The sequence below is a fragment of the Poecilia formosa genome, unplaced genomic scaffold, assembly GCF_000485575.1.
Source record: "Poecilia formosa unplaced genomic scaffold, Poecilia_formosa-5.1.2 Scaffold709, whole genome shotgun sequence".
NCBI classification, from domain to species: domain Eukaryota; kingdom Metazoa; phylum Chordata; class Actinopteri; order Cyprinodontiformes; family Poeciliidae; genus Poecilia; species Poecilia formosa.
In genome coordinates, this window is record NW_006800648.1 from 68,709 (window position 1) to 86,681 (window position 17,973).

At 38.3% G+C, this 17,973-nt stretch overlaps 1 protein-coding gene across 1 annotated transcript; it reads right to left on the reverse strand.

Annotated features, from left to right (window-relative positions):
• Positions 1-382: 382 nt before the first annotated feature.
• Positions 383-17,517, reverse strand: map3k19 (mitogen-activated protein kinase kinase kinase 19). The gene is made up of 17 exons (XM_016666343.1): positions 17,079-17,517; positions 12,963-13,227; positions 12,252-12,446; positions 11,081-11,241; positions 10,758-10,873; positions 10,196-10,350; positions 9,223-9,280; positions 7,863-7,950; positions 6,518-6,637; positions 6,105-6,259; positions 5,991-6,025; positions 3,338-5,383; positions 2,491-2,595; positions 2,053-2,291; positions 1,713-1,965; positions 718-926; positions 383-614 (listed from the first exon to the last, which is right to left on the reverse strand). Exons 2-17 carry the CDS (start codon positions 13,182-13,184, stop codon positions 488-490), a joined length of 4,284 nt encoding a protein of 1,427 aa, XP_016521829.1. The 5' UTR covers positions 13,185-13,227; positions 17,079-17,517; the 3' UTR covers positions 383-487.
• Between the last annotated feature and the right edge of the window lie 456 nt (positions 17,518-17,973).

The following is a 17,973-nucleotide window of genomic DNA, read 5'->3' on the forward strand; positions in this document are numbered from 1 at the left end:
AACATTTATAGGCTCAAAATCCTTCATTGGAATTATTTAGATTAGTTTTAGACCATTATAATTTGAAATTTATATTTTTGCATAATTTATTTATTTTGTGAATTGAAACACAAACAATTTGAGATTTTTCTGATATTCCAGTTTGAAATGAACCTTTATCTCATAACCACAGAACTGACGCTCCAATGGCAATAGTTTATAAAATGTGGCATTTGACTGTTTTGTAGACTTGTCATCTGCTTTGACATTTATTCTATACAAACCATTAAACATTCAGTACTGAATACACTTTACACATAATTTTTTATAAAATTGGCACATTTGTTAATCTAAAGTGTACAATAATATCTACAATTTACACACAATTGTATCATTTGGAGTGTATTCACAGTGGTTTTGATACCACAATATATTCATTTTTGAGCTGTGAACTTAAATGATTAGATATTATTTAATGCCTCTGAATTTAAGAACCAGTTATCCCAATTTAAACACTCACTTTTGTACCACAACATTTCTTTTTCTGTGCTTCCCAGTATTTGATACTTGTGTGCCCTTTAGGAATGAAGGAATGTTTCAGTAACTGGTCAGCTGATGGCCGAACACTCTGGTCACTAGAAATTAAAGAGACAATAAGTTGTAGATATTACAGTAAGACGTTACTAACACTATGACAGTCTGATACTGTCATAATTAAATTATAAATGAACCACTTACCTTGTCAGACAGATTTTTACAAAGTCCTTGGCGTTCTCTGAGAAGCCATCTGGCAGGGATGGCATTAACCCTCTTCTAGCCCCAATGTAGAACAAGGCAGCCATTTTATCCATATGTGCAAGAGGTGGTTTCCCTGTGGCCATTTCAAACACTGTGCAACCAACACTCCAAATATCTGACTTCCGGCCATACCCCGATTCATTGATGACCTGGTTAGAAAAAGGAGAAATAAATGACAGGATGTCTGCATGTCTTTATACGGTTCATAAAAACTGCCTTGTAGGACTTTGAGGTAATAGTTGTCCACCTGATAGTCCGGTGGATTTGATTGGGGACCAAAATTGCGACATTTATTACATTATCAGCTGGTGCGGTTTGCTTTCGCACTGCACTGTCAAACAATTCAAACTAATTTAAAACCTGTTTTCCCCCTCGCTCCTGGTGCCGCTGCACCAACAACTGCTAAAGTAGATGATACAAAACCTCAAAAAAAGATATGAGCGCAACTTCCATCTTCACAAAGTGTAAACAAAAACAGCAGTAGCATCGGATTTGAGCGGTTTTAGGATTTGTCTTTGGTAAAACACCACAAGCCATCTCTCCCTCTCGTGTTAGAGTCTTGTGTTTGTTTTGGTTCTGTTGGCCTAGATGCTATGTGCTCTAGTTTACTTTTGGAGCAGTCTCTGGTCTACTTGACATTCACATATGCATTCAGACCGCATCAGAGTTCACTTCAATGCAACCAACACCTAGGTTTGGAGACGAACCAGAGTTCGCTTGTTTGGTCCACATCAGAACTCGATTAATAATTCATGCCTCTCCAAACAAACCGGACTTTCTAGACAAACTAGAGTTCTATTAAAACGGACTAAACGCAGCTCGTGTGAATTCACCCTAAGTTGATCGTCCAACGTCAAAGGGAACTTAGATCAAATGTCCATCACATCTCACAAATTTTTTTATAAAAGCCTAAAAAATAAACAAATCTAACTTACCTCTGGCGCCATCCAATAAGGTGTACCGTGGATGGATTTCAGCAGCTCTCCACTGTTTGGAGCTGTGGGGTTAAGGCAGCTGAGGCGTCGTGCACAACCAAAGTCTATGAGCTTGATGACACCAGTTGGCATCAACATGACATTGTTTCCTTTTAAGTCCCGATGAATCACTCTGTTCTGATGAAGGAATGCCACCCCTTCCAGGATCTGATGGGTGTACAGAGCCAACACTCGTTCTGGCAGAGGACCAAATCTAAGGGGAAAATGGAAACAGTCCTTATTAATTTGGCATTCAAGCTTTTTGCAAGATATTTTAAAGTCAGTAACAAATAATTTCAACCTGTGAAGTATGCTAGCAATAGATCCACCAGGGATATACTCCATGAAGATGGAAACAACATGTTGGTAAAGAGATGTCCCCAGAAAGCCAACAATATTGCTGTGGCGAAGGGTTTTAAGTAAGTCCACTTCCCCCTGAAGACGATTGTACTCCTTCTTTGCAGCATCAGGGTCAGACGAATCCAGGCAAACCTGCTTTACAGCAATCAACTGGCCCTGACTGGTCAGACCGCAGTACACCTGGTGAGGTGATGATTTCAGTCAGTTGTTTGAAGACATACTGCTGAAATAAACTGTACCGAATAGTAAAACTAGCCTGATATAAGTTAATGTTTTTAGCAAGTTACAGCACTGGGATATGTTTCTAATACAAAATACCAACACGATGTCATCAACAACTTACTAATGTACTTAGCTGCAACTTTATTTGAATACTTACTGTCCCATAGGCACCCTTCCCAAGCACTTCACCCTTAGCCCATGTTATGGTGTCATTTGCAACCAACCCTGATCCAAGGTAAGTGTTACTGTCATTTCGAGCAACCTGCAATGAAATGCATAGGAACATAATTATCTAATTAAAGTATTTCAAACACACAGGTGCTGACATAAGAATTTGCTGGATTTTAGCTTTACATCTATTTCTGTCCTTCATTTTTCAACTTTAGATTGATAGTAGTTAATTAAAACACTAACTACTATCATAAAGCATTTATGATGTCTGTCATAAATGCTAGAAAGTAAAGGAAGATGGACAAATAGGACACCCTCTGATAGATATGTTTGTCGAAGACATTTGGTTTGGTCCTGCTTTGTCTTCTTCAATTTAAAGTTTATTACGCACCATTTATGTTTCTGGTCCTTTATGTTAACTATAATGACTTTAACACTTACAGCTAATGAAAACAAGACATTTAAGATTAGAATATTTCATCAGACCTAAAAATATTTTTTTTACACATCAAGGTAAGCTTAATGAAACATATGTTTACCACCTGCTTTCAAGGTTGTTATTTTCTAAAGGTTATTTTCTAAAGTCTGATCAATACGACTCATCGGAATGCATACTTTAATTTTGTGAATATGACTATGTTAGGTTAACTGGTTTCTGAATTGCCCTTAGGTGTGTGTAGGGTTGTTATGGTTGTTTGCCTCTGTGATGGACTGGTGACTGGTCTACGTAGCATCTTTCCTATTGGCCACTTGAGTTGGAAACTCTCATCCCAACCCCTGCAATGACTAAAGGCATAGAAACTGGATTTAGTCATTGTTAGGCTGAATGTTACCTCAGGAAGTGCTTTTTTTCCTGATGCATGCTCTTCTTCATCATGGATCTCCTTTTTTCCATGTTCTGAGTTTTCAAGAGCCGCAGAAACATCCCTCTCATCCAAAGAGATCAGCTCCTCTGCCAGACATTGCAGTAGGTCATCTGTCAGCGGACCCTCCCCCACCTCGTTCAGAAACTTCCTGTAAACTGGTGACATCGGGGTGCGGCAGGTACTGTCTGAAGATGTCCAAGTGTTGATGTTTGCCTGCTGGGGGCCTAGTGACTGAGCCGACTGTGGATCGTTTTTAGCAGAGTTTCTTGTTGATTTGCTTGAAGTTTTGTGATTTCTAGAATCAACATCATAAAGGGGAGTTATGGGACCAGTCAGAGTTTTCTCATGTGGTTGTAATGTTTCAGATCCATTTTTAGAAAGAGCTTCCACTATGGTTGATAAAATGTGATCTTCAAATTCATCCTTAGAAGATTTAAGACTAAACTCAACATCCTTCACATCATCAGTTTCATCTTTGAGTTTAGGGCTTTTGTCTGTTCTGCAGCTATTAGTGGTAGACTGTGTTTTGATTCGCGATGACATTGGTTTTGGTTTGCTTTTAGTCAAAGTGGCTGTGCTCTCCACTGAGTTTCTCTTTGGCTTATTCTGTACTGGTTTATGTTTTATTTTGTGGCTTTGTTTTGTCTTTCTTGTTGGCGTACACTGTAGTTGTCTCTCTTTAGGTTTCTCACATGAGCTGGAGACCCGGAGATTTTCAAATAATGGCCCAGCAAACATCTCATACATGGCTGGTCCTTCGCTGCCACTCTCTATCTGCTGAAACATGTCTCTGTAAGTGATGAGGTCCACAGCAGATTTAGATCTTGGGGGTTTTCCACCTAAGCCTGGTTTTTTCAACTGCTGGGCACTTTTTAGTTCTCTCATTGATATCAGCTGATGTATTTTGTTGCTGTGTGGTTCACAAATGTCACGTGGGGTTAAAGTACCCACACTGAGGAGAGCTGCATTAGCAGATTTAATTTTCTTGCTTTTGTCTTTGTCCACTGTGGGAGCGGCAGAGTACTTTATGTTAATTTTGGAGTGGTTACCACTGATGAGTCTTGCATCTTTGTTGAGAGAATGAATAGTTGCATTTTTTGCCTTCAAGTGAAAGTTCATCCTAGTTTTACTCTCTTTATTCCGGGCTTTAAACATCTTCTCGTATTTCTTGGGATACACAGGAAAGAAGCCGGTTTTCTCCACAGCAGTAACTCCACTGCAGTCTCTTACGTCTTCTGCCTTGTTTTCTTGATCACAGACAACATTTCTAGCTGACGCTGTGTTTTCTGGATCCATCTGTTCATTTTCAGAATCTTCTTCAAAACAACCAGTGGCATTGCCTTCAAGACCCCTTGCATCATTTTTAGTTTTGTTGCTTATTCCAGTCTTTGACTCAGTTGTGTGGCTCATATTTTGCTTGACTTCACTAAACACATATGCATCTGACATTTTATTATTTTCAAAGTGGTTACATTCTTTTACACACTCACTCTTATTGGCCTCCTTTGGATGGTGTGAATTAGTGTTTTCTACACTTGGATGTTTAGTACAATTGTCATGGTGTCTTTTTCTGTCGTGTATTGATCTGTTGACCAATAAGCACAGTCCCGCTTTAACATGTCGCGTTGTTTCTCCAAAAAAATCTGCCTCTGATGTAATTCTGTCATTTGGAACCTGCAACATTCTATCTTTTACAAACTTCAGATTCCTGTCTTTGACAGATGTTTCTTGGATTTGTCCAGAATCATCCTCATTTTCCAAGTTGATGGAGCTCTGGCTGCTGCTGCTGCTGGACCCACTTTCCTCACTGCCAGCCTTTGTAGGACCACTGCATGAGCTGCCCCAAGACTGCCTCTCTTTTCTCAGTTCAGTTCTGCTGCGAAGAGGGCTCCGGCTAATGGGCTTTAGAGGAACATGGGGTTTCAGCGGTGGCAGAGCCTTGCTATGTCTTGGGCGACCCTCAATGGGCACCAGAAGCTTGGGTGTGTGGGAGTGGAAGGCTGGCAAAGGACCCTGGAAATACAGATAGCAGTTCAGTGGTGTAAACAAGCTGTATAAATGTAACACATTGCCTGATTTTCATGCATGACTTATATGGCTAGAGATAGTTGAATAATCAAAAAAAATAATTAGAAATTCAGAGAACGTCTAAATGGAGGGAAATTCCATCAAAGCAAAATCTAGTGAAATTGGGAACACATTGATATGCACTTAATGGCTACTTTATTAAATCCACCTGATTAATTTCATGTTAATAAAATTGGTAAAAAGCACAATCAGATGCCAGCTGCTCAATGCATTTAGCCAACTGGACAACTTGTCTTGGGTTGGGGACTTTAAATGTAGTATTTGTTAACATCAAATGGACGTGTGTGTTTTTCAAAACTGCTGATCACTAGTATTTGCATGCACAACCATTTTTTAGGTGTACCAAGAATGTTTTGAAGAAGAGAAAATATCTGTAGAGAAGCCGTTTTATGGACAGAAATGCAATGCTAGAATCAGTGGTCAAATGAGATTGGTTCAAGATGATAGAAAGGCAACAATCACTCGAAAATCCCATCTATTTACCACTAAAGAATGCATTTCTGTTAAATAGTTTTCATTCATTAAAACTCACCCTTTGATCATTTAAAGTACTTTGAGAGCTCAGTCCTGTAAACATGAAAATATTACAGTGTTAACAACATCCAAATATTAGCTTTTTGCACACACCAGCTCTGTTCTTACATACTGGTCTGAATATGCGCTCTGGCCTGCATCATGGTGTTGGGGCACAGAAGTGGTTCCATGATGCTTGGGGCCGATTGGCTGAGTTGGCTGGACTCTGGCACACAAAGCAGACTATGGGAAGGTGGAGAGACTTCAACCACACTTCTTGTCCTCTGCCTGTCAGGTACACAGAAATATTTGATTTTGAATGTTTATTACGTTTGTGTGTCATTATTTTAAGATTCTGTATAATTATAAACACCGCATGTGGACATTCTGCAGTCAAACAATCCAGTTATTCATGCTTATTTAGTTAACTTTGTCTCAGAGTAAATGTTGTGGTATTACATTTTTGTATTATTTTAGTTATGGCCACGTGCAGAACAATAAACATACATCTTACTTTCTGCTGTTAACGTGTGTGAGTGTTTGTACCTTTGTCTGGGGGGAACAGGCTGACACGCGGTTCTGGTTCTCAGAAACCCAGATGACAGTAGAGCATCTGAATGGTCACTATGTCTTTGACTGTTGGACAAGCTAGGTAGACACAAACCTCTGCAAATAAAATGAGAAAAGGAAGTTAGAAGACAGTTATGTGGTTTAGATGTGGGGTCAGAGTTTAAATACTGATGATGTGTCTGTGGCTACAAGATAGAAATGATCTGTAAATCATACTGAGGTTCGTGTAGCTTTTATAATTTGGTTTTCTCTGGTTTCCTGATGCTTTCACTAGTTTTGGTTGATTTATTTTATTTTTCTTCCCTTTTCTGCCAAATGACTTCAGATGTCTTATGATGTCTTACAGAGTCAAATAAATCAGATGGAAATGCCACTGAAAGTGGAATTCCTCACCAGCCCAGATATGAAAAGTCCCAAAAGACTGCTGCACATTTTAAAGCTAGCTGTTTTAACAACCTGTTTATGTGCTCAAAATGGGCATTAAATGCCCAATTTAATGAGACGATTTGTGTCTCATTAAATTGGGCAAACACACAAGTCATAATGTCCAACATCTGATAGGTAATATGTTCAGAATTTGGAACCAGAAAGTTGGAGGTCCATATGGTTCATATCCATTATGGATCTGAGACATTTTAACCATAGTGAGAGACCGCAGGAATACATTTTATATGCATTCTTTTCATTATATTCCTCGGTTGTCATATCTCATTATCAGATTTTCCTCTTCTCTTCCTATCTGTTTGATTACTTAAACAAACTCTAATATATAAAAGCCACATTCATGAACCATATTAGTTGACGAGTTAAATCATGAAAATGACTGACTTTCATTTCCTTGTACCAAACCAAACGCACCCTATTTCTGGCAGCTGATTCTATGAAATTAGAGCAGCTCAAAGAGTTTTATTCTCTTCTCAGGACTTGGACTTGATTCAAATGTGAGTGCTGCTCATAACAGACAATGAGCTGATTCACCGAAGTTCTCTGCCCCGGTCTGTGTGTATCCGACCTGTTTGGGCAGAACAGATTGTCCTCTGGACACAGTGACAGGTGCCCGCGCACAGGTCTGCAAAAGTAACCAGATAGGCCTCTTTTCTAGTGCTGGTGTCAAAGTAAGAGGCACATGCTCACCAACCAGGAGGCGGTGTACAGTATAAGAGATCGTTTGTTAAGAAAGGAGTTTTAACTGTACGCACAGAAACTATCTGGGTGTTGCACATGAACAGATGCCACTTTTCTTCATCACTAATACACATTGTAGATTTATTAGAATAAAAATACGTCTGTGAGAGAAAGATGGTGAATTTTTCATGCCCACCTGCTGCCCCTCCTTGCGTCCTGATTGGCTCGTCCGGGATTTTTCAGAGTTTCCATGGCGTTTTGGGAACAGGTGGGAATCCCCTTATCTGCGGCAGAAATGCAAGCATTCACTCATTAGCCCTTCTTAAGGTCTATATGCTCTCATTTCCAACAGTAAAGCAAAATGAATAAACTTATGTAATGTAGATAGAATTTACAACATTAAAGTTTTATATCCCGGGAGGAAAGAAAGAATAAAAACAGAAGAAATGTTCTGACTAATGACAGTGACGTTAAAAAGATTTGAGGACTGAAGGTTCTTTAAAATGTAACCACATTTTTGCTAATTCAAAGCAACAAATACAACTTGCCCTGTTTGTTTTCAGTTAAATATTCCTTAAAGACACATGCACATTACACACCACTGCTCACTATAAAACGATAGCTTCCTGTACCTGTGCTTAAGCCCGTTGATCCCCTCTGCTCAAATGTCCAGATATTACACTCACACTTTTGTTCATTTCACATAAACTTTTGTCTAAATCACTGAAATTGTTTTCTGAAAGTCTTCGGTTTTGTTCTGGAGCTGAAGCCCGCCTGTCGAGGATGCAGAGGTGAAAGATGTTCAGGCAGGTAGGTTCTCAGAGGAGAGCTTTGTATTGTGTGGAAGACCCCTCCCATCCTGGACAGCCTCTCCCTCCTTCGTCTCCCTAAGATCCCCTCCCCTTTGTGAAGGTGATCTGATCTCGTGGCCCATTTGGGATGCTGACCATTATGCTTCTCTTTCAGTGTACTGTACTAAGACTATTTCTAAAACAGCCGTACTCTACAGAGCTTTACAAAAATATTTCAGCCTTTCTTTAATTTTCACCACTGAGGAAGGTTATTTTGTGTCTGGTTAGCTTCCGTGTAGAGTATTTTTCTGTGGTGACTACCTATTTTCAGTTTCTGGCAGAGGCCTCTAGATTTTGGCTACAGTCCTGGTATTTTAAAGACCTCAGGGTGCCGCGCACTCTAACAAGTTTCACAGTCAGGGTCTTTGGAAGAGAAACAGCATCACAGCTCTTCACTATAGTTAACAGCAGACATGAGGAGGTTTTCCTCAAACTCACTCTTAGGCTCATATGACTAATCCACACATATCCCCACAGAGTTTCACAAACTGCACATTTATGTTTCCTAAATAAACAGTTGATATGTTAATAACATCTAACGTTTATCACGGAGACTCTGTGGGTCTAAAATCTCAGTCTTTGCTGCTGTTTGTAACAGTAAACTGTTACCACCTTCCTATCTTAGTCACCCATTTATTCTCTGGGATCAAATATGTAGAAATAATCTCTTTAGTTTGAACTTAGTGCAGCTGAAGAAGCCCATACCTTGGCTGAACTCCTTCTTGTCAGATTGAAGGAGACTCCCTGAAGTCTGCAGAGATCCCTGGAAAAATCAAAGGTGTCATTTGTTACCATAAACCTTTTGAATGTGAGGATGACGATTCGTTTCTCGGTGACACATAGCATTTTGTTTAACCTTGGCCTCATCTGACTAGAGGACTTTCTCCCACATGTTTACCTTGCCAACTCAAATGCACAAAACACATTTCAGATTTTTTTTTTCTTGTTAATGAAAACTGTAGTACATTTGTTATTTTATTTCAACTTCACCATGATTCACCACTTTGTGAATGCTTTGTTGATCTATCATCTAAAATCGTGATAAAATAAACTAACATTTGTGATTGTAAAATGAGTTTATATGCAGAAGTTCAAGGGTCTGTAAGCAATGGTTTTTTTCAGTCTACACAGTTTACACCCTTTAGTTTTGTTTGCATTATTTTATTAAAGTAAAATCAGAATTGCTGCATTAGGTTCTAAAACCATTTTATTATTCTAAATGTTTTGGTGACATATTTCAGATAAGATACCCAGAGTGTGTCTGGGACGAACATAAACTGCATCATGTCTCCGTCGACCAGCTGCTCTGTCCTTCTGCTAACCAGCTGCTGACTCGTCTCCTTCCTATATGAAGCATGGCGGCTACACAGAAAACCCAAAGCTGTGTGTGTTATTGCTCACTCCCATTCTAGCCATGTGTTTGTTTATTAGTGTAACCTGAGAGCTTCAGCCACACCCAAGCCATTAGTGAACTTTATGCACAGTTGTACAACCTTTTTACACAAAACTTATGTTGACTCCACTGTGGTTTTCTGCAGATCTGAATGCAACGGCAGTTTTAGATAAAACTTTATATCAAACTTAAGCATTTATGTTTCCTCGAGTTTATGTTTAAAGTGTCTTTCAAAGATCTGTGAACTCTAATTACTTTATAAGAACAAATCTTTGTTTTTCTTACCCGTGTATGGCTGTGAGAATGGTGGCTGTGTTGATGTCTTCTTGCTTTCTGATGATGAAAAAGGCTTTCAGCGTCCTGCTCTGTGTCTGAATCTCCAAAGTCCAAATCCTGGAACAAGTATTTCTCAAGTTCCGACAAGGACTTAGGATCAGCCTCTGCAAAAAATAATTGACAATATATTAAAAAAAGGACAAGATACTGTATGTCCTGGGTGGTCTCTGCCTTGAAATCAATTAAAGTTAGCAGATAAAACAAAGGATGTCAATCCTGATCTTTGTGTTTTTTCATTTTATAAATTATCTCCAAATAATTTGTTAAATTTTTCACAAATAAAAAACAAACATATTTATCTTTACAGATCATATGATTTGTTGAAATAAGAATTTAAGGAGCATTAACATATATTTTTTCTGGGTTTCAGCCAATTGTGCATGATTAGCATGAGAGTCTGTTCCTCAAGGTCAAAGGTTAACTGTTATGATTTCTTCCACAAACGTAAATGGTTTGTAAGCATTGAAATTAGATATTAGTGTAGTGTGTGAATCAGTGTGTTAGTGTGTACCTGTGTGACCCAGAGCCTCCATCAGAACTGGAACGATTTCTTCCATCAGACGGCTGCTGAGATTAGCAGCGTAGTGGAGGGCAGAGCAGCCGTTGAGGTCCCGAGCTCGCAAATCACTAAAAAAAATAAAAATAAAAAATTAGTAACTCAAAGCAGCAACACTGACATGGTCCCTTAAGAAAATAAATATACAAATTAGATTAGCTCATCGTGTCTCTATTTAAAAATGGTCTGGATCAATAGTTACTCATGGGAGGTGTTTTAAAGTTTTTTGTTTTGTTTTTTTCAGGAAGTGCAGCCTGTTTAGCCATGTTTTTCCTTACGCTGACAATTTTATAAGCTCCCTGACCACCTCCATAGGGTTGTGTTCCCATGGTAACCACGTTGCCATGCCCTCAAACAGGTCGACGTCTCTGACGGCAAGGATCACTGCTGTTGCGCCGTCACTGTTGGGATTGTTCACATCCACACTGTCTGTCTGAGACTAGCACACACAAACCCAGAATCATTATTAATCCCTCAGTATGTTAAACACAAAGCCAAAAGCATACACATTTTGTGAATTCCATAATCACCGTAATAAAATACATTTAATAAAAGTTGACAATTTAGCCAGTAGATGAAAAATACTGTCCCACATTGTGACATGGGTTGTTGACTTGTTTTTACAGACTCCTAAGGTTTACTCTTCACATTTCCAGAAACACAAAACGCCACAGGAAGAGGATCCAACTTACACACCTGCAGGTTGCTCTGTGCTTAGAATAAGGTAAGAAAATTCACTTTTAATTGTGCAAAAAAGATTAATGTTTTTGTGGATTATTCTAGAACAGAGGTGCGTAGAGTACCCAAAAATTGTACTCAAGGAAAAGTAGTTCTACTTTAACATATATTTACTCAAGTAAGAGTAAGCCATTCAAGAAACTGCTCAAGTTAGACTAAAACAATATTTTAAAAATGCTCCTGAAGTACTGAGTAACTGATCAGATTATCACTCATTTAATATTTTAAAATATATCAGATAGACCAAAATATAAAGTCAGGTGGAAATTTTGGTATTTTAAAAATCAAAATGATAACAATCCAAGTAGCAAAAAATAACAAAATCAGGCAAAAATAAAAAATAAAAAAATCCAAATCAGTTTCTTTCCATGCAAAACTTAAGAAACTTTAGCAATGGTGACGGTGAATTTCTGGTTAAAACATTGTTTGTTCTTCTTTCAGGGGTAGAAAGTCCAGAAATTTTATTCAAATAAGAGCAGCAATACTTCATAATAAAATTACTCAAGTAAAAGTAAAAAGTGCATTAAAAAAAAGTTACTCAAGTAATTAGTTTTTAAATGTGAGTAAATGTAATTAGTTCCTACCCAACTCTGGTCTGGAATAAATCTGACCAAAATCTGACTAATTTGCTGTTGCTCTAAACTCTGACAGGAAACAGTTATTGCTGTCCCTGCTGAGCAGTTCACCCTGACCTTTGGATCAGAGACTCACCAGCAGCTGCCTCACAGAGCCCAGGTCTCCCTGCCAGGCAGCCTGCAGCAGCTGCTCCTGTGCGGACAGATGTGGCCTCGTCATCCACCTCACCATTTTCTCCTGGAGCTCAGGTGGGCTGATGTGCAGCGGGGTCTGCTGTCTGTGGTTACACAGCGTCAGGTCAGCATCGGCCCTCAGCAGCCCCTGCACCACCTGTTGAGCAAACCAATCAAACCGGTCAATCAGATGAATTAATATGATAAAATATTTTTGACTAGAAAAAGGTTGGTGTGAAAATTAAATATTTGTCTTTTTTGCTCTCAAACACTGACTGCTTTGTTTAGACCTGTATGAACAGGACATGAAGGGAAAACGTTTTGTGTCTTTTCAGTATTTTATCAAAGTTGCTCTCAAATATTTCACTGAACTGTTTAATCTTGTTTTTTTATGTCCACTTCATGATGCAGATTTACATCTACGTTGTTAGCAACTGATCTCCAAGAGGAAACCTTCTCATGTTACCAGGAAGTCATTTTCAACATGACTCCCAAAGGGTGGGTGGAGTTTATAGAGCAATATTTAGATCATGTGACGCACCTACATGCTCGTAAACAGGTGTTGTTGTTGAGAGGAAAATTACATGACCTCGCTGTTTTTTTCCCAACAATCTTTTTAATAATCCAGAACTTTTTGAATGACATATAATAGGCACATTTATCTGTAACTCACCTCTGACTTGTTGCTTCGACAAGCAGCGAAGAGGTCAACCCATCTCCGTTCTTCTTCTTCTTCATCATCATCAGAGACCTCCATCACATCCAGGATCTCCATCTGTGGTCCTAAAACCACCTGATCATTTTCTCCTTCCAGCTCTCCTAAATGCAACACATCATCTTCATCGTCGTCGTCGTCTTCCACATCATCAGTGTCTCTCCTCTTCTTCGCCTCCATTGCCCTCATAGTCAAAAGTCAGATGAGAAGAGCCACCGCTGAGCTGAAGAACAAAGAAGAATGTTTTCCTTAACTCGGTGTTTGGCAGTCAGTGTGTTCATGTGATGTCAGTCTCTAATGACCCACTGGTGCCCACTGGGACCAGACAGAAGGCGTGACTGGAAATATATCCCTCATTACGACTGCTGTGGAGTCACCATAAACACATCATTGTCTATAATTGAGCTTATTTACAAATGACAGTTTATATGTGTGAATGGAGGAAGTCTCACATGAAAGTCTCTTTGAATGGAATAAACATCAGTAAATCAATAAAGGCTGTATTATCCAGTGTTGGGTAAAATGTGTAAGGATATTACAGGTTTATTTCCCTGCAGTGTTGGTCATTTATTAAAAAAAACTTGTTAATCTGCCTGTGTCCTTAGTCGTGCGTCCTTGGTGACTAAATCTCTTCCGGTTTAATGTTTATTAAAAACTAAGAGCAGAACTCACAGAATTGCTGAATTACACAATAAAGCAATAGTTTTTGTAAATAAAATAGCAGTAAAGTAGCTTCTGGATATTAAAACATTATCTATTATTCCTCAGAACTGATTGTCAGCAGCTTGAAATGATGACCGGCAGTGAAACATTTTAATAAAGTGTTTTACTTACACTTGTCTCTGTTGCTTCAATCAGTAACTAATCCGGTTGTGTGTCTCCTCTGAGCTTCTGTAGGCATTTGTCAAACAAACCTTTGATCTATTTTCAGCAGACTGTCCACTCAAGCAATTTCTATTTTCTTGCTTTTTGTCCCTCGTGCCTTCTGTCGTCCGTTTACACTTTGTTTCCTTGGAGACAGTTGGACAGACAGCCGTTAACAGAGGTGGTTTTTAATTACCCAGAGACTGTCTGTTACCCCACACATTAAGACACATTGTTTGCTTTCTATTTGTTCATGTTAAAGGCATAAATTTAAAGGATCAAGCAATGATTTGCTTGTTTTATTGATTATTACAATGTAACTTAGTTCCTTACAAGCCAAACAAGGTTTTGCTGATTTGATATTTGCAACTTTGTTAAATATGGTAATAGCATTCTTGAAAATAAAATAAATATTTTCTTTCGACAGACACATCACCAAGCAAAGGGTCAGTTTTATTGATTTGAGAAATGTATTAAAATTTTGTTTATGAAAGGTCATACAGGTGCATCTCATCAAATAATAATATCAGTGAAAAAAATGTTTATTTTGGTAATTCAAGTCAAAAGAGAAACTGATGTTATGGATTTATTGTACACAGTGACGTATTTCAAGCATGTATTTCTCCAAATTTTTTAGGATTACAGCTTTTCAAAACCATCAATTTTGTTTTTCAGAAAGTAAGAACTTCTAAATGAGTTAACAAATGCTCCACTAGCAACAGGAATATTATAAGGACAAGTCTAAACAGGACATGTAGATATATAGCATCAGGGAAATGGAGGCTAACGTCTCTGCAGATCCCACACATTCTGGACACACTTTTATCTTAGGTAGGCCCTGCAGAGTGCTGTTTGTAAAAACCAGCTTCTCCACAAACAGTTTCTTCTCCCAGTCTGTCTCCCTGAACACAACAAATATCTTACAGCCAATCAGCAGCTACACAGAAACAAGATAAGATATTTTGCTCTTTTGTTATCCTATATTTAAAAAAGGCTGCAAATAATCTACATGTTGTTCCTTCATCCTTACTTTATTTCCCTTATGGTTTATATTTTTATACTTTTTGTCTGTACTCTGTGAACTCTTGAAAATCTTTTTTTTTTTTGTGCACACATTTTGGTGAATGAAGCTGATTTTGATTCTAACAAGCTGTCTGGACATGCAGATTTCAATTTCCTGAAGGAATTGGCAGCTGTCCATACAACCAAAACTACCAACACCTGCTTCAATGACCACTGTATTACCGTGCTTTATTGGCCTGAATGTAACCCCATGTTTATTAAAGCTCCAATAAACAGAGTTAAGGAAACTGACTGAGAAAAACAAAGCTCTTCTATGAAGTGGAACAAATTCAAATATAAAAAGCAGATAGATAATATTTGCCTCTGAGAAATTCTGTTTCCACAGATTTTCAGTAGATGTGTTGGCAGAACATCATAAACGAGGTATAATAATGAATTTATTATTATCTATTATTATTATACTCTATATGCATTATTATTTGTAACATTAAACTTACATTGACTAAATGAGTAATGCAATATAATGTCTAGTGCTTTTTATATAAAAAAATAATAAAGCATATACAGTGGAGCTTGCCCCACATGAGCACTAGATGGCAGTGTTTAACTGTCATAAATATTTCAGTCCTGAAGGAAAGCGGAACAAACGCTGGTCGACACCAGACTTTTCTCCGTGCATCACAAATAAAAAAAAAAAATACAAAAATATCTACTTTTTGCTGTAATTCAATAAAAATAAAAAAAAATCAAACTCATGTATTATGTAAACTCACTCCACACGTAGTGATTAATTTGATGTACTAATTTTAATGATGAAACATTAGAAATAATGAAAATGTTCAATTTAGTTTCTCAAAAAAAGGATAATATTACCAAATAACTGTTCTTCGGTTTAGCCATCTGTACGAGTGATAACACTTCAGCTTTTGTTCCTGATCCTTTTGAACATGAAAAGGATCAGGAACACAATAAAAAAATCTTTCGAAGGCTTGGCTCAAAAAGAAACAAGTCAACGTACTATAGTGGTCTAGTCAAAGTATCCAGGTTAATTTTGGTGAATTAGAATATCATTAAAACACTAATTTATTTCAGTAGCTCAAATCAAAAAGTGAAATTCATATATTGATTTATAACACTCAGATAGGTGTGTTTTACCTTATTGAAAAACCTGAATTCAGTTTAACTGATGATGACAGCATTACATGGACGTTCCAGTTTCTCTTTGGAGTTTCTGTCATTGCAATGTACCTCATGATCATCTCAAGACTCTTGACATTTCTGCAGCATCTGCATCTTTTCCTACCACATGTTTTCCTTCCACTCATCTCTCCATAAACAGGCTTGGATAGAGCACTCTGTGAGCAACCAGCTCTTTTACCAATGACCCTTTGTGGTTTGTCCTCCTTGTAAGAAGTGTCAGTTACCGACTGCTAAACAACAGTCAAGCAAGCAGTCTTCCTCGTGATTGTGTAGGCCACACGAAGGCCATAATATAGTTCTTTTCATTAAAAATACTATTTCCCTTGGCTTTATGGATCTTCTAAGAAGCTGAATTTTATTAGTTTTGAGCCATGGTTAGCAGAATTAAAATAAATAAGCGCTTGTGTGTTTAAAGAAACAATCTGCTGGATTTTATTTGAAACGTATTAAATTACTTTGAATAATTAATAAAGCATATGGTACTGCTTGATAACTAGGATTTTTGCAAAGTGGATTTGTTGTGAATTGTCGATATATAAATAAAATTTAACCGAATTGAAAAATTGAATAGAAACTGTATGACATGCACATTTCTCTTTTTGAGCTAAATTAATTAAATAAATCAACTTTTTGAAAAAAAACAAAAACAAAAAAAAAACAGCTACTCCAAAGATCTCCATGGCAAAGAGAGAAATTGATCAACTTTAACATAAGTCTTTTTAGCACAACATTTTGGGAGATTTGTGAAATCAGGAATGACACTGGTTTTTGTTTTGTTTTGCCAGTCGAGCTTTTTTCTGTTTTACAAGCTGAATCTTAGAAATTAAGTATCACTTTGTGTCCTTAAGATTGGTTCATGCACTCCAACATTTCTATCAGATAAGCAGTTCCAAGGTATTAGTATCAGTTCACTGCCTCCTCCCTCCCTCGCTCTCCTTCCCGGCTCTCTCTAATTTGTCGGGTCAGGGCTGAATCCCCGCCGCTCACCCGGGTAGGTCTCTCTCTCGGCTCCGCCGGTGCCAGACTGACGCGTCCCGTTGCGCACAGCACTCTTCCAAACGCCGCATAGTTCCCACACAGTTCCCTTTCCGGATCTCACTCTAACCTCGGGGCTTATAGAGAGAAGAAGAAGAAAAAAACTCCTAAATTGACGTCTCGGTACGTTTTCTGCCGGGATGACACGCGGTCGGTGACAGGAAGACTCGGGGGGAGTGGACGTGTAAGCGCGGGAGGAACAAAGACGAGTCCGGGCTCTCCCCCGAGCAATTTGCGCAAGGTGCTCCAGCGGTGGCTCGTGTTGCCGCATTTGATGGATTTCTGTCCCAGCAGCTACTTTATGATGTTTGCGGTTTCCCGTTGAGCTTTTGGTGGATCCGCTCGCTGCCTCCTCTGAAACTTCACTCTCTTGATCGTTTCGGGAGCGACAGGATGGAGTCGCACGCCGGTTCAGCGCTGCAGAAACATGCTCTGCTGTGGTTCATCATAGGTGAGTCTCACTCAGCCTACCTGCTTTAATAAATATAAAGATCCCACAGTTTTAAATCTGGATAAATGCAAAAACTGATTTAATTTGACTGATTAAAGACGAACCTGATGCTTTTCATCCTCTGAAAAATCACCTGCTCCGTTTGGCCCCAAAAGTGAAAGCTGTCAATTTTCTTTTTTTTCTCATAGCTGTAAAAGTGAACAAGTTTGCAAAAGTACATTTTAAAGTTTAAAATAACAATCACAAACTTCAGGGTAATTAATTGTTGTAAAGTTTCACAGAATTTTAAACTTGAACCACAGCTAGAGCTAAAACCACGGCCAGGTGTATTTTGGACATTAGTCTGAAGTTTTAACTTTGATCCCACCTGACTTTGGTACTGGTGTTCAGAAAAAT